Raw genomic sequence first — 14,168 nt, 5'->3', positions numbered from 1 at the left:
GAGGATGCGCACACTATTCAGTGGGAGAGAGGACGTGCTGTACTTCTTACTCCTTGGTCAGATTGTCGGCCGCCCTGTCCAACATCGACGAGGCTGCATATTGTACAGTGGCTGAAATCCATGCTCCGTGCAAGCCTACCATATAATCCCTATCTACATTCACTTCAATTGCTATCCTTCAAGAACTAAACAAGTGAGTTTTTCTCAACAATCACCAAGAACCCTGAGTGATGGCTCAGGATAAAACCGCATGGCTATGCGGCGGACGGCCATTCACTCAGGCGGAGTGGACGACCCGGGTTCGAACCCCGAGTCTTTCTACGAGGATACAATATTTGGACAATGGATGGCCCCATTCTCAGTAAGTCGCCCCCCTTCCCTAAGAACTTGTAATTCTCGGAGCAGATTCCAAAGAACTCAAAAAACGATGGAAAACAAGGCTTCCTAGTCAATGGAGGAGGATATTGTTTTTGTGGAGGAGAGGAGGATCTTTTTGCCTGTACATAATGCGTCGGCTGATTATCGGCGAAACACCAGCTTAGCTAATCCTCCGATCCTGAATTCGCTTTGCGCTGAAATGACGCAGGCTGCCTTCATGTTTCTGCCCGCCAAAACACTGCGCTCTAACGAGTTCCTTGAGTTCCATACCTGAGGTACCTGGTAGAGACCTTCCGCGACAGACCCAATCTCGCACATGGTCCAATCTTCGAGATGAATCGTCTGTTCGGATCTAAAAACACCGCTCCAAAACCCACCCTCAACAGTGCCATCTCGAATGTGCGTGTTAACCTTGCCCATTCTGTACCTTCTAACCCTTGCGACAGGTAGATTCAAGGGTAGACTCGATCGATGTCAAGTTGGCCAAGATCAATGCCGAACTCTCTACGTACCAGCAAAAGCTGAGCAAGATGCGCGACGGCCCGGGCAAGCAGGCGATCAAACAGAAGGCCCTCAAGGTCCTCCAGCGGCGGAAGATGTACGAATCACAACGAGACCAGCTCCAACAGCAGTCGTGGAACATGGAACAGGCAGGGATGATGCAGGACAACCTGAAAAACGTCATGACCACGGTGGACGCGATGAAGACCACCAACAAGGCGCTCAAACAACAGTACGGCAAGATCAACATCGACAAGATTGAGCAGATGCAGGATGAGATGGCCGATCTGATGGAAATCGGCAATGAGATCAACGAGAGCATAAGTCGCGCATATGACGTGCCCGAAGACGTGGATGAGGCCGAGCTGGATGCCGAGCTCGAGGCGCTCGGAGAAGACATGATGTTTGAGCAGGAGATGGGTATAGGCCAAAGCACACCCGGGTTCCTACAGGATGAAGTGGCGCCACCGACGTTTGTCGATGAACCGCCGGAGCAGGCAAAGGTCAAAGAGGCGGCCGGCGGCGTGGGTTAGCTTGGACAGAACGTCTTTGTATTACTTTTTACGTTTGACGTTTGGTCTTGAGAGGAATCGTTTGAGCTGGGAGTCCACGGAGGCAAGCATTTTGGGTTGAAGTAATGCGGAGAGAAAGATTATTGGCTTTTTTTTTCATGAATTCATGGATCCATCCGAAGCGTCGTTGACTACACAGTATCTTTGGCTTTTGTACTCAGGTGTTCTTTTTCAGATCTTGCGTCCAAGCTTTGACTGCTTTGGGTCCTTCATGGGCCGCCTTGAACAGCTGTCTCTCGGTCTCCTCTAGTCCCCGGAGGAAATCAGCACCGTCGCCCAGTGCTCCTCGAGGGTTGTGCGCTTGGTCGGCAATCTCCAGAGCTCGTGCCTTGAACGTCTAATGCCCATTGACAGTCAGTTGCTCTGTCACATTTGCCTAAGGTGGTGGGGATCTGGTGTATGATCCAGCTGACGACGGGGCTTTGTCGCAAAAATACTCACGTCAAGTAGTGTGCTGAGAACAACCTGGTCGTCAAACAGCTCCATTATTCGTGCCGACAGCGCGTAGTAATGTGGCGCCTGGGCTCGCAGGTCAACCGTCCTCGGGTCTGCTTTCAAGGCGTTGATCACTCGTTGCTGAAGAGGCGACGGAAAATTCAGCGTGACCAGTTGAGGAGATCCAGGCGCATTTCTTGAGACTGGTCAGGACATCCTGATCCCAGGCGATCAATAAACGGATATACACATACCCGGCTGACACCGCAAGCATCACACCCAGCCACATGGGAAGTTCAATGGTCGTCCCGGCTTTTACCTGTGGACAGTTTAGGCCCTGCTTCGAGAGAATCTGAAGTGGACATCCATACCGTCCCTCCAGCATTACCATCAAGATACCCGAGTCCGGGCACGTCGAGTTGAAAAGTACAAGGGATTTTTTGGGTGTCGGTCAAGATGGCGTCAACGTTGTAGTAGGACATTTTGCTGCGGCTTTGTATGACTGAAGATCATTTCGCAGAGCGCCACTGATGAACTCTGCAGTGTACCAATTGTATACGACCAGAATTATCCCCTACGTATATGAGAATGGGGCCAATTATGGTGCTGTTTGGATGCCATGAACAGAAGCCCTGACAGAGAGGAGTCTCGAACCGATTAAACGCGTGCAAATCCTCAGCCTCGTGTACGCGTTTCCGTGCCGGTGGCTCCCACAAGGCTGCACTGCAATCCCGCATCTGCCCAACGCTTCCCACGCAACGGGCCACCTCGGTTTCCTCCATCCAGACAGGACAATGAGCACTCAAAATGCTCAGCAGCCGTCCCAATCGACATCCGCCGCGCGGCCACCGGTGACCGTAGGACAGACCACACACCTCGATCCGGGTGCCTACGTCCGTGGCACACATGCCATCACACTCGGGGAGCACATTCTCATCCACCCCCGCTCTCAACTCATAGGCGTCCACGGCCCGCTTTCAATCGGCGACAAATGCATCATCTCGGAGAAAGCCATCATCGGGGGCCCTGTACAGCCATCAAGTACCACCGCTTCGTCTGCGAAGCCATCCGGCGGAAGTGTCCAGCCGAGTCCCTTGATCGCTCAGGGAGCAGAGGACGACGACACCGATAGAGACCCGGTCAAGACGACAATCGGCTCGAATGTCTTCATCCATGCTAGCTCACAGATTCATGCGGGAGCCGTTATCGAAGATGCGGTCTTGATCGAGCCTCATGTGTCGGTACTCGCTGGTGTGACTGTGGGATCACACGCAAAGCTCTGTGCCGGGGTTACAGTAGATCACGACGTAGACGAATGGACTGTCGTGTACGGCAAAGGTAACATCAAACGACGGAGGAAGCAGAACGATCCAGACTCGGATGAAGGTGCAGAGCAAGCGGAGGCCATTGAAACGATGAGACTCAAAGCTATGGATAAGGAACGGGAGGGAACGACCACAATTTTGAAGATGGCAGCTAGAGTGGCAACTATGGCCAAGAAGAAATAGTGACTTGAGGTTGTCCCCACGGCTCAGGACTGCTACTTGGACTATTACTACCCTGAGCGTAGTTCATGGGCGACGAGAGACTCATGGCAGAGTGAAAGGGTAGTAGCGGACGATTGTCCTTCGTGCCGGACATGTTCAAATCATCACATCAAACATGCCCAACAGGATACGCTGGCGCCCTTTTGACGTGTTCATCGATCGTCTGAGTTTCTGGTATTCATGAGGCCCGCCTGACCAGACTCTTGCAGCGCGAGATCGACTGCTTGGCTCTTGCGTAGCAGGCATGGCGTAGCTTGCACTCTGTGCATGAGACTCGAGGAATTACAGTCTCAGTATTGTGTGGTTGCCGGTTTCCGGTGGTGCTGGTCGTGGTAATAATTCAAGTATCATACAGAGGAAGGCTTCCTGCCATGACTGCGACGACTGCGATATCAACTTGGCGCTGGCGCGACGCGCTAACGCGTTGTGGGCGCCATGACCGTTTCTGGACTGGCGCCTTGCATCACATGTTCACCACAACCACAACAACAACAGGAAGACGGCGAGAAGTGACAGCGATAGTTAGCGCCATCGACCGCAGTGACTACCGTCGAGAACCTTCTTACATCATCTTCAGGGTTGACAACACTAAATGATACAGATGGCCATCAACCTCCAATGGCACGATTACGAGGCGCGCACTCTGTTAGCCGGAGAAGTTCTCCCATTTCACCCCAGAGACCATCATCTTCCTCAGCCATCAACACACAACCGACATCAGGCCAACTGCCCCCTCGCGCACGAAGCCATGACATCCCGGACACCCGCCAACCGTTGCAGCATGTTGTGCAGGGGCTGAGTGCAGTGAGCGAAGAAGCGGACTTTCAGCAGGGAACTCCCGATGATTCTGAGTCTATCCAGTTTGCCTCGGACACGTCACGGAACACTGAAGACGACCTGAAAGACCTCGACCGAGATGCTATCATTGATGTGCTTGGCGACCTCTACAACGACTCTAACAATGTCTTCGGCCTTTTCGACACCCTCGATGAGGGTCCCCTCCGCAGCTACTGTGACGCCTTGTGGAAGCCAAATTCTGCCCAAAGACTACGGTTTCGTCGTCGCGAGGTCCAATTTCTAGCAGGTCTGGAGACCTATGGCACCAGCGACTACATCATTCCCGAGCTTATTGTCTTGAAGATTGCAGACAAGGTCAATATCCATGACGTGTCAACGGGCCCGGCTCTACAGGCGCTTCCTATCATTTATACTGCAAATCTCTCATCCGCGATTCTCCATGTGTTTAGCCTATTGCCAGACAATCAAGCTACATTCACACAACTCATATACAACGACATGTGCCACGAGGACGATGATACTGACGAACGTGTTCCATCCGTGTTTGCAGGTCCAAAGCACTATCCACTAAGTCCGAAATTAACGGAAGATCTTGTCGACCTAGGTGTCGATATTGTCACTCAGGTATTCATCCAAGAAGCTGAGGAGAATCTCGCCTCAGAATCCTACTTTGACCCGGACAAGTTGGCCAAGAAGGTGTTCTGGGACGAGCACGAGCAGTATCAGGGCTATTCATCGACGAAAACACGGCCGAGAGCCATTCAACGCCTCAAGTTGGTAAGGAAGTACTTCCGGACTGATTCGCAAGAGCCACTTGATCTCGATGGACTCAAGAAAGAGTTTCCATGGCCTGAGTTTGCTCTAAAAGTATTAAAATGGTCGCTGGCGCGCAAGGCCGAGTTAGTCCTTTCGATCAAGAAACTGGGTGGTATCGACTCGATCATTGACACTATCAAGTCGATCGACACCATTGACGATGAGAATGCAAAGAATTCAACCCGTATGCCGGAGACGACATCGGCGGATCATATTGCTGCCGCAACCCAGCAGAGACCACCCGGAATCACGATGAAACGGCGAAGACCAGCGACAGATGCCGCCAGATTAAGAGAGTTGCGAGAGAGACTGTCCACCAGCATCTCTGATGATGACATCGAGGAAGCGGACAACACTCCACGACAGACAACAATTAAGCCTCAGTCCATCCATCAACGAGAAATTCCACAATCCCCGTCACAAGAAGAGGATGAGGCGCAAGATGAGGCCGATGGTATGGTGCATGAGACAATAGAGGTTATCGAAGAAGCTGTACACCTTGACGAAGATATTGATGACAATGTCTCGCACGGTTTTCAACACGAGGTCGAGGATCCCCGTCGATCTGACCGACTCTCTGAAGACCCCGTACAGGAACTCCAATCGACGCAGCAGACGCACATAGTCATGTCCGCCCTCTTGCGCCAAAAAGAGCAACTTAACCCGGAGAATGCAAGACAACATGAAAATGTTCACCCCACTAAGCCGCAGAAACGATCTTTCCTTGATCGACAGCCCAACGCTCACAAGGTCAATTTCACCGAAGCGTCAGACGACGAAGACACCACCAGCACACCAAAATTGACCAAACGGCGCCCACCACCTGCTGAATCTGAATCCGGGTCTGAAGAGGAGGAAGAGGAGTTCGAAATCGATACACGGCCACCTCCAAAGAAGGTTCGATCTGACAGACCTCAGGGACGTCAGCTTCCCAGGAGTAGGTCTTCGCAGCCACTGGCTGATGATGAAAAGACCCCTGCTTCAGCATCCCAGCGTAGGCCAACAGCAGCAACCGATGCGCGAGGCCAACGAACATCACAACGTGCCCCTTCTTCAAACTTGAGCGTCGTCGTGCCCAGTAGAACTGCCGTTCGCGGTGTGGCAAGTACGCAAGCGCAACCTGCGGCCTCACACTCGAGTACTCACCCACCACGGCAAAGCATCAGTGTCGAGATTAAAAAACACGGAACCTCCCACAACACAAATGCGGCTCCTTCTTCTTCCAGTGCACCTCCTCCCCAGCAGCCACGCGTAGCTTCTCGCTCACGTCGCGAGACGTCGTCGCCCCCCGTTCCCGACGTCCGCACCGTCAACGCCGAAGCCAAACGCAATGCCCAACTAAGCCGGGCACTCCGCGGCGGTTCCGCCGTCCAAGTCCGCAAAGGCTGGACGGAAGCCGAGACTCATCGCCTCATTGAATTGATCGAACTGGTCAACGGGCCCTCTTGGGTGCAGATCCAGGAGGAGGACTTCGCACACGCCGATGGACCGGAACTCCACAATAGAGATCAAATCGCATTGAAGGACAAAGCGAGGAACCTGAAGATGGATTTTCTCAAGTATGTACCGCTTCCGTGCACTCCTCTCTCTTTCTTGTTCTGTTTCGCTGCAACTCACGCATCTTTTGCTCTCTTCTCCGCTCTTCCCAAATCCTCAAAGTCAAAGTTTCATGATATGGTCAATACTAACCGTCTCAATTTTAGAGCACGCCGGCGTCTACCTGTCGGATTCGAAAAAGTAAGCATAGGTAATCGCATGGTCAGCAAGCTGCGTGAGCTTGGTATCGACTACGTCGAGGGAAGATTCGAAGGCACCTACAACGAGATGGACCAATAGTCAGCGCCGTGGCACTCGCGATCTCAGACCTGTGAATGTTTGAATGACACCCTTCTTCAAGGCATGCACGGCGTCAAAACGTCGTTCTCCTTGCGGTTCGCAAGGTAACCCTGGATCAGGGAATGGTGCGCGGCATCAGCAGCAGCAGCAGCAGCAGCATCGTCGTGGAAGTGTTCTCGCGTCCCGTCGCGACGGACTTTTTGTTGCACCTGTTTCGAGCGTTGGTTTTGGGAAAGGCGTGGTAACGCGCCGTGACGAACGGGGCTTTTGCTTTCCTGCTCAACCTCGACTTGCAGTCAGACTATTCTTGAATACCCTGGATTTATATGGGACTTTATACGGATCAATCCCCTTTCGGATGAGGAGCGGACGGGCCAGGCTGATTTGGTTTCGTGTACACGAGTTCGTAACGAATACGGCTATGAGGACTAGTGGGCTGTTCACTCGAGTGCGAGGGCCCAGTTTCGCCATATGACATGCAAAATGAGGGCCGGGCGTCAAGGGAGGGGGTTCGGAAAGGGAACATCATGGTTGGGACGAGGATAGAACTTTAACGCATAGGGTCGGGGATCCTTGTGTACCCTTGCCACTTGGGAGTCAGGATCATTAGATTACGATGATACCCGGGAGGAGAGTTTTGTCGTTGTCGTTTGTCGTTGTCGTTTGTCGTTGTCGTCGTCGTCGTCGTCGTCGTCGTCGTCGTCGATAAATGTGAATATTACTACTGATCGGTGGTTTTCTTCCTTTCTTTACCAAAAAAACAGCCCGATACTCGGTGATGGAGAGATACACGAGGTAGATGGGATGGATGCATGGTCGGGGCATGAAATTGCGCTTGAGGATGGTGTGCCTTTTTTTTTTCTTTTCCAAATCTTTCGAGCCAGGGCACGATACGTACTCGACCTTCGAAGACGTAAGCGTCCACGGTATATATGACCAACCCGTCTGTTCAAAGTTAGAAGCATTGAGAAAAGTCGCGGTCGGTGTCACGGTTTCCCACGCGACGTTGAATCTCCCGAATATCGCGTACGTGTAACGAACGTGCTGTGCGGTGCGAATGGTCATTCCACTCCGTCGACGTTGACCACGAAACAAACCCAAGGAAAAGCCGCACATGGTAACGAAAAGCTCTCAAAACGAGATACACGTCATTCATTATATAGAAAAAAAAAGAGACGAGAAACGAGACTGGAAACATGGATAAATCCCATCAGTTGTCATAGCTTTGACGACCAAAGTTGTGGTCTAAGTCGAAAAGTCCAGCCCTCGACGGAGAATCATCAAACCAACCCCATCATTACGTCGTATTGATACGGACCACTCCGTAGCAAGAACGCCGAATGTGACCAAACTCGCTTCCAATCAACCAATATCAACCAAATGATACCCAGACTTGCAAAGGAGGAGTCTTCCAATGGACACCGTGCTAAAAGAAAAACATCACAAAACGCCTCCCCTATCTGTCCACTATACAGTGCTGCCCGCAAACAAGACAAGCTGTTGCAGCCGCAGAAATCTCTCCCTCCCTCATCGGCTGTGGTTCACGTCATTGCAAACTCGGCCAGTTCCCTTTGCGATTGACTCCAGCTCTCCGGGTGCTCCAAGTCGATACCGTGCATCTTCAAGAACTGCTGTTCGGTCGATAGAGGCTTTTCAACTTGTTCAAAAGGCGAGCCTCCGATACCAGCATCATAGTCAGCGATGTTTTCAAACGGAGACATGTCGTCGAGACTACTGAGATCCAAGCCCTCAATGCCCTCCAAGCTGACGACCCAGGGGTCATCCTCCTTTTTCACAGGTTCTGCATTTTTGTCCTTCGCAGCTGGCAATTCCTTGTCACTCGTCTCTGGGCTCTTGGACTTGTCGGTTGATGTATCTGTCAAGGCTCCATTGGGACCTTCGTTAATTTTCCGCCATCGTTCGCTTGTATTTCGATAAGCCTCGTAGAACTTGGATTCCGACTCCTGGATCTTTTCCTGTGTAGGGAACAGTTCTTCCCATTCGTCTCCGCCAAAAGCGACGCGCATCTGATCCAGCGTGATGTTAGTATGAGCCCATGGATTGTCGTCGTTTACGTTAATCTCATCAGCGGAAATCTTCGACGAGGAGTTCCCGGCAGCGCTTTCCTCTTTGACGATGCCTGCCTTGGATTCTGTTTTGGGCTTTTTGATCTGTTTCATATTTTCATCCAAGTTCAGCGCCGATCGCAACGAGTCTTTGAGGAATGCAAGAGGATCGGTGACAGGTTCCATGTCCAGCCTGTGCGTCACATTGTGGTGTTGGTCGAGTTCAGCCTGGGTAGCAAAGCCTTTGAGTTGGTGCTCACAGCCTTGGACGGGACACTTGAATGTCTGAGCTGGTTTCGGTGTTTTTGTCTGTTGAGGCGATGTAACAACTGGCGGCGTGCTGCCTGCGGCTTGTGGCTGGTTCTTCTTCCGCCTCTTTGGGTCCGCCGGCAGCTTTAGATCTTCCTGTTTCAACCCTGGAGTACCATACCAAGCAGGAGCACCTTGACCCTTGTCGCCGAGCTGGAATGGGGGTTGAGAGGAGGTCGGTGCAGGTGGAGCCTGGTTCGCTTTTAGAGCCTTTTTCCGTTCTGCTTCCTGTGCTTGCAAGAGATTCATATTTTCTTCAGTGAGCTGTGCAGGTTGTGCTCGTGCTTTGTTCTGAGGGATCGTTGCTACAGTTTGCTGGAACTTTGACATGATGTTGCCGATGATGACCTCTGCCGTATCAGGAGTAATGCTGAAATTATCCACTACCTCAAAAGACTTTCTTTGGTAGGCGTCTGGCTTGTACTGTGACATCAGCTGTATCTTTTGTGTTGTAAGCTGCTTCAGAGTGGCCTCATTCTGATCCATACGATAGCATGCCACAAGAAAGGCGTCAAATCTACCAACCATGTTCTTGACATTGTCCGAAGTCAACATTCTCGTCAGTCGCTCTTTGCTGGCTGGATCCATGTTGGGAATTGGCCGCAACTTAGGCATGCTCGATTGGACCTCTTTCATAATTTCGTAAATTCTCTTCCGCAATTGTTGCTCTCGTTGTAAGTTCAAGTATTGGTGCTTCTTTGCTGGATCGAGTTGATTGTACTGCTCCTTTGATAACTGCGGAAACTTGTTCTCGGTCTGCTGTTGCGGCGGCTTGTTAAAGGCATGGTTCGTTATCTCAATGATATCATCATCACCACTAGGACGCTTGATAGCTTTGCTATCGCCCTGTGACGGCGATGGCCGAGGCTGTGATCCTGCCTGGCCAGACGTCGGACGAGGCTGAGCCTGTGTTTGCTGATTTTGTGGCGGCTGCATTGGGAACTGCTGTGCGTGTTGGGATGCTGAGAACTGCATTGGCTGAGACATGGCCTGCCCACCACCCTGCTGCTGCATAGCTTTTTGAAACTGCTGACGTTGCCGCTGGACAATCATCCCACGGATCTGGTCGTCACTTTTGTTCGCTAATTGGGGATTTGCTGCTCGCACTTTCTGGATGTCAGCCTGGGTTGGGATTCTCATATTCCCAGGAGCCATGGGCGGTTGCGCCGGGGTCCCTTGTACCTGAGCCTGTGGCATTTGCTGAGGTTGTTGGGGTTGCGGTACTTGAGACATGCCGTTGTTCTGCTGTTGCTGGCCCCGAGTCCTCATGATATGAGCAAAATGAGAGGCTTGAATGTCAAGCACATGAGAAACTGGCCAATTGGGAACCGGATTCTGAATCAGCCACTGTTTGAGTTGATACCAGGTTCTCATCTCAGGCACTGGGGCATGCTGTCTGATGTTGTTGAAGACAGCCGGTGGTACAGGCTGCTGGTCCATAACTTTCATTTGTTGCGGGCTCAGCTGCTGTCTGGAAGCTTGCGGTTGGCCTTGGTTCTGAGGCTGCTGTTGTTGTGGCTGCTGCTGCTTCTGTTGCTGCATAGCGATTTGTCGTTGCCTCATCATTTCTTGATTCTGCTGCATTTGTGCCTGCATTGCATTCAGATCACCTTGCTGGGACATGGCTCCCTGGGATAGAGACTGCATCATTTGCGTCCCACCAACGTTGTTGCCGCCGAGAAAGGCACCATTCTGCATTTGCGGGACTTGAGAAGGTTGCTGTTGTTGTTGTTGTTGCTGCTGCTGCTGATTTTGCATTCCTTGGGGCTGTTGAGACAGACTTCTTCTCATATTGCCACTGTTCTGGAATTGCGTCAGGATGTTTTTCCATTCACTCTGCGGCTTTTGGCGCAGAATTGCTTGCAACGGAGCCGGAAAATTCGCTAGCGCTTGCTCTCGCCTGTGCTGTTCGAGCTGCATGGACTGCTGTTGCTGACCTTGCTGTTGCATGCCGGTATTCATCTGCATCTGTTGTTGGTTCAACATCGGTGTATTAGAGACTGGTCGGGCGACTGGCGGTGCTGGACTTGCTCCTGACACATTGGGACCTACAGGCCGATTGATCGTCGAGAGTGGTGTGTTGGACTGAGGCATACTTTGTCGTTGGTTCGCCATTTGGGCTTGGGCAGCCGCAGCCTGGGCGCGTGCCTGGGCTTGGGCCTGGTTTTGGGCTTGTAGCTGAGCTTGCTGCATCTTCGTTGCTTGAGCAGCTTGCAGACGCTGTTGTTGAGCCATGAAGGCCGGGTTGATATTTCCCTGACCTTGTTGACCCCCACGCTGCTGGTTAGCCATCATCTGTTGCTGCAGCCGCATTTGCTCTGGAATCATTCCCTGAGCAGTACTAGCAGGTACCACCAACTCCCCTTCACCCTGAGAGCGCAGCCCTTCTGCTTGTTGACCTTGAAATCTGCCCATATCCCCCATCATATTTGCACTGCCGTTGATCACCTGATTCGCCTGTTTGGGCTGGTTCTGTTGCTGGGTCATCAAATTACCGTTATTGCTCATTTGACCGGGAGCAACTCCAGCCTCCAACTGCTTGGCTCGTCGAAACTCCTTCGTCGCAAGCATGCGAAAGTAATATATGATTGGATCAACAGCCTTTTGACTGAGATTCTGCCTGAGCTGAGGGTTCATCTTTTCGACGATACTCCTCATTTCCTCTTTAGGAGTGCTCTTTGCAAGTTCGGCCGCACGAAGATTGATGGCCTTGTTATCATCGGCAGTCAGTTCAGCAACTTGAGCCTGCTTCTGTTGACTGTTTGCTTGCATATTCATTTGCATTCCGGGTTGAGACTGGTTCATTGGCGCTGGCTTGACAGGTTGTTGCGGCTGATTCATCATAGGCGACCCTTGCATTTGCTGCTGCAATAAATGAGGCGGAATGCCCATATTAGGGTTCATATTCTGCATCTGCTGTATTTGAGCAAAATTTTGGTTGGGCATTTGCATGTTCTGTTGCATTGGCATCTGCATGCCTTTCATGGCTCCGGTGCCACCCTGGTTCATCTGTTGAGCACGCCAGTCGCGAATCCGGCCCAGTTTATCGCTGCATGCTCGTACATAATCTTCCCTGCTCGCACCTTGAGTGAAGCAATTTCTCTCGAATTGTAAGGCAACCTCGATAGCACGGAGCAACTCGACTGGGGGTTGGACGAGACGGAGAGAATCGACAAGCAATTTGACCTGACCAGCACGTTCTCTTACGCTGACGTTTGCCTGCCAGCCAGTATAAGGGCCCTGTGAGTTGAGAAAGTCGAAAATATGTTGCTGGACCGAAGGATGATTGAGAGTCATCTGTCCTCCTGCCCTTTGAGGCATCCCTCCAGGCATTTGGTTTCGCATCTGGCCTCCCATTTGCCCGCCCATCTGGCCTCCCATTTGCGCTCCCATTTGCCCGCCCATTTGCGCTCCCATCTGCGCTCCCATCTGTGTTCCCATCTGACCACCCATCTGCATAGCCATCTGTTGCATGTTGTTCGGTATGCCCCTCCCCAGACCGGCCATGTTCTGAAACTGTTGTGGGTTCATGATCGTGGAGGGCAGTGACGAACCGCCAGGGCCGTAATATGTGTCTTTCTGATCATTCGTGTAAGTGTTGGCTCCCTAGCAATCTTCGCGGTTCGCTTGCGCTCTTGGTTTTCGGAAGTGATCGGCTGGCGCAGGGTTGGAAGAACGAGGCGGAGGCGGAGGCGGAGGTGGGGGTTCGAGGAATTTAACAAGAGAAGAGGACACTGGGTATGTGCTGCGCTGTGGACAAGGGGGGGTGTGAAGTTGAGGTGAAGTTGAGGCGAAGTCAAGGTGACACAACTTAATTGGCAGCGACTCGAGGGCGGATTGGTGTAGAACCTAGGCGGGATCATGAAAGGAGGAGGAAGTCGAGGTCCATGAGCAAAGAGAGTATATTGTAAAGATCTGTTGGCTTTGAGTCAGTCAGGCATGAACCAAGGCTGACACTAGTGTTGATGGATAGACGGCGCCTGAAGTGGTGGATTGTGGTGGTTGGATAGCCAAACGGGCGCGTCGCTGACGATCCAGCCAACAAGGAACGGTAAAAGGACTTGATTGGAGGGCGGATTGAGGACGGCAGCAGAATCAAAATGTTGCCCAGCTCAGCAGCGTGAACAACACACGCAGGGACAGCGGATGGTTGAGGTCGAAGGCTAGATCGACAACAGTCTGTCCAGAAGTGATGTACGTCTGGGAAAATGTATGAAGCGCATACGGATGAAGTGGATTTCGTGGGCAGTTGGTGTTGATGCTGGACGGAGTTCAGCTGGTCGGTCTAGTGAGGCAATGGCACCGCAGGCATGGCAAGGCTGCAAGGCTAGTGATACCTTGCTTACCTTTCTTAACGAGTTCTGCCCAAGGGACGGTACGCACTAGTCCTCACTAGCCCTCCGTTTGGGGCCCTAAACGAGCCATACAGGCTATAGCACGCAACGCTGACGGGCGTCAGGAGGCCTAGTAGGTAGTTGGTTAGGAGACTAGTTCGCCTAGCACGCCCGCGTAAAATAGCCCAGTGCCCCCCAAAAACATTTGCCTCGCCACAGCCCGCTCTGCCTGACCGCCATATTGTACAGTACAATATGCCTCACTAGCCTAACCAGCCTGCCTAGAGTTTAACCCGCATCCTCTAATCACCAATGACGCAGCCTTGTGGCTTCTTGTAAAGCCTCGCGAGTCGTGCCGTCCTGGTCGCTACCGAACTAACTCGCTCATCTCTCCACCATTTATTCCACCCACTTCCGTATTTTCGGACCATCTCTGCAATTGACGAGGCTTTGAAGGCTTTCTATCCTTAAGCCTCCTGCTGCAGACGTCAAACTTGACGGAGGACTCATTTTCCTTGTCTGTCGCAGTTGCAGCCCGCAGACCTCTGCCTGCGCCATGATCAATCCACTTCTTTG

General features: G+C 52.1%; 5 protein-coding genes across 5 annotated transcripts; 3 read left to right on the top strand and 2 right to left on the bottom strand.

Annotated features, from left to right (window-relative positions):
* Positions 1-711: 711 nt before the first annotated feature.
* On the top strand, positions 712-1,412 carry PV08_05251 (uncharacterized protein; the record flags this gene model as incomplete). The annotated part of the gene is made up of 2 exons (XM_016379595.1): positions 712-777; positions 825-1,412. 2 exons carry the CDS (start codon positions 712-714, stop codon positions 1,410-1,412), a joined length of 654 nt encoding a protein of 217 aa, XP_016235422.1.
* A 196-nt stretch (positions 1,413-1,608) lies between these two features.
* Positions 1,609-2,368, bottom strand: PV08_05250 (uncharacterized protein; the record flags this gene model as incomplete). The annotated part of the gene is made up of 4 exons (XM_016379594.1): positions 1,609-1,788; positions 1,893-2,082; positions 2,141-2,205; positions 2,258-2,368. The coding sequence occupies 4 exons, from the start codon at positions 2,366-2,368 to the stop codon at positions 1,609-1,611; spliced, it is 546 nt and encodes a 181-aa protein (XP_016235421.1).
* Positions 2,369-2,680: 312 nt separating this feature from the next.
* On the top strand, positions 2,681-3,394 carry PV08_05249 (uncharacterized protein; the record flags this gene model as incomplete). Its single annotated transcript, XM_016379593.1, has 1 exon — positions 2,681-3,394. The coding sequence occupies one exon, from the start codon at positions 2,681-2,683 to the stop codon at positions 3,392-3,394; it is 714 nt and encodes a 237-aa protein (XP_016235420.1).
* A 657-nt stretch (positions 3,395-4,051) lies between these two features.
* PV08_05248 (uncharacterized protein) lies at positions 4,052-6,883 on the top strand (the record flags this gene model as incomplete). The annotated part of the gene is made up of 1 exon (XM_016379592.1): positions 4,052-6,883. One exon carries the CDS (start codon positions 4,052-4,054, stop codon positions 6,881-6,883), a length of 2,832 nt encoding a protein of 943 aa, XP_016235419.1.
* A 1,541-nt stretch (positions 6,884-8,424) lies between these two features.
* PV08_05247 (uncharacterized protein) lies at positions 8,425-12,789 on the bottom strand (the record flags this gene model as incomplete). The annotated part of the gene is made up of 1 exon (XM_016379591.1): positions 8,425-12,789. One exon carries the CDS (start codon positions 12,787-12,789, stop codon positions 8,425-8,427), a length of 4,365 nt encoding a protein of 1,454 aa, XP_016235418.1.
* Between the last annotated feature and the right edge of the window lie 1,379 nt (positions 12,790-14,168).

The sequence above is a fragment of the Exophiala spinifera genome (genome assembly GCF_000836115.1).
Source record: "Exophiala spinifera strain CBS 89968 unplaced genomic scaffold supercont1.4, whole genome shotgun sequence".
NCBI lineage: Eukaryota > Fungi > Ascomycota > Eurotiomycetes > Chaetothyriales > Herpotrichiellaceae > Exophiala > Exophiala spinifera.
This window is presented reverse-complemented; position numbering and strand designations above follow the sequence as displayed.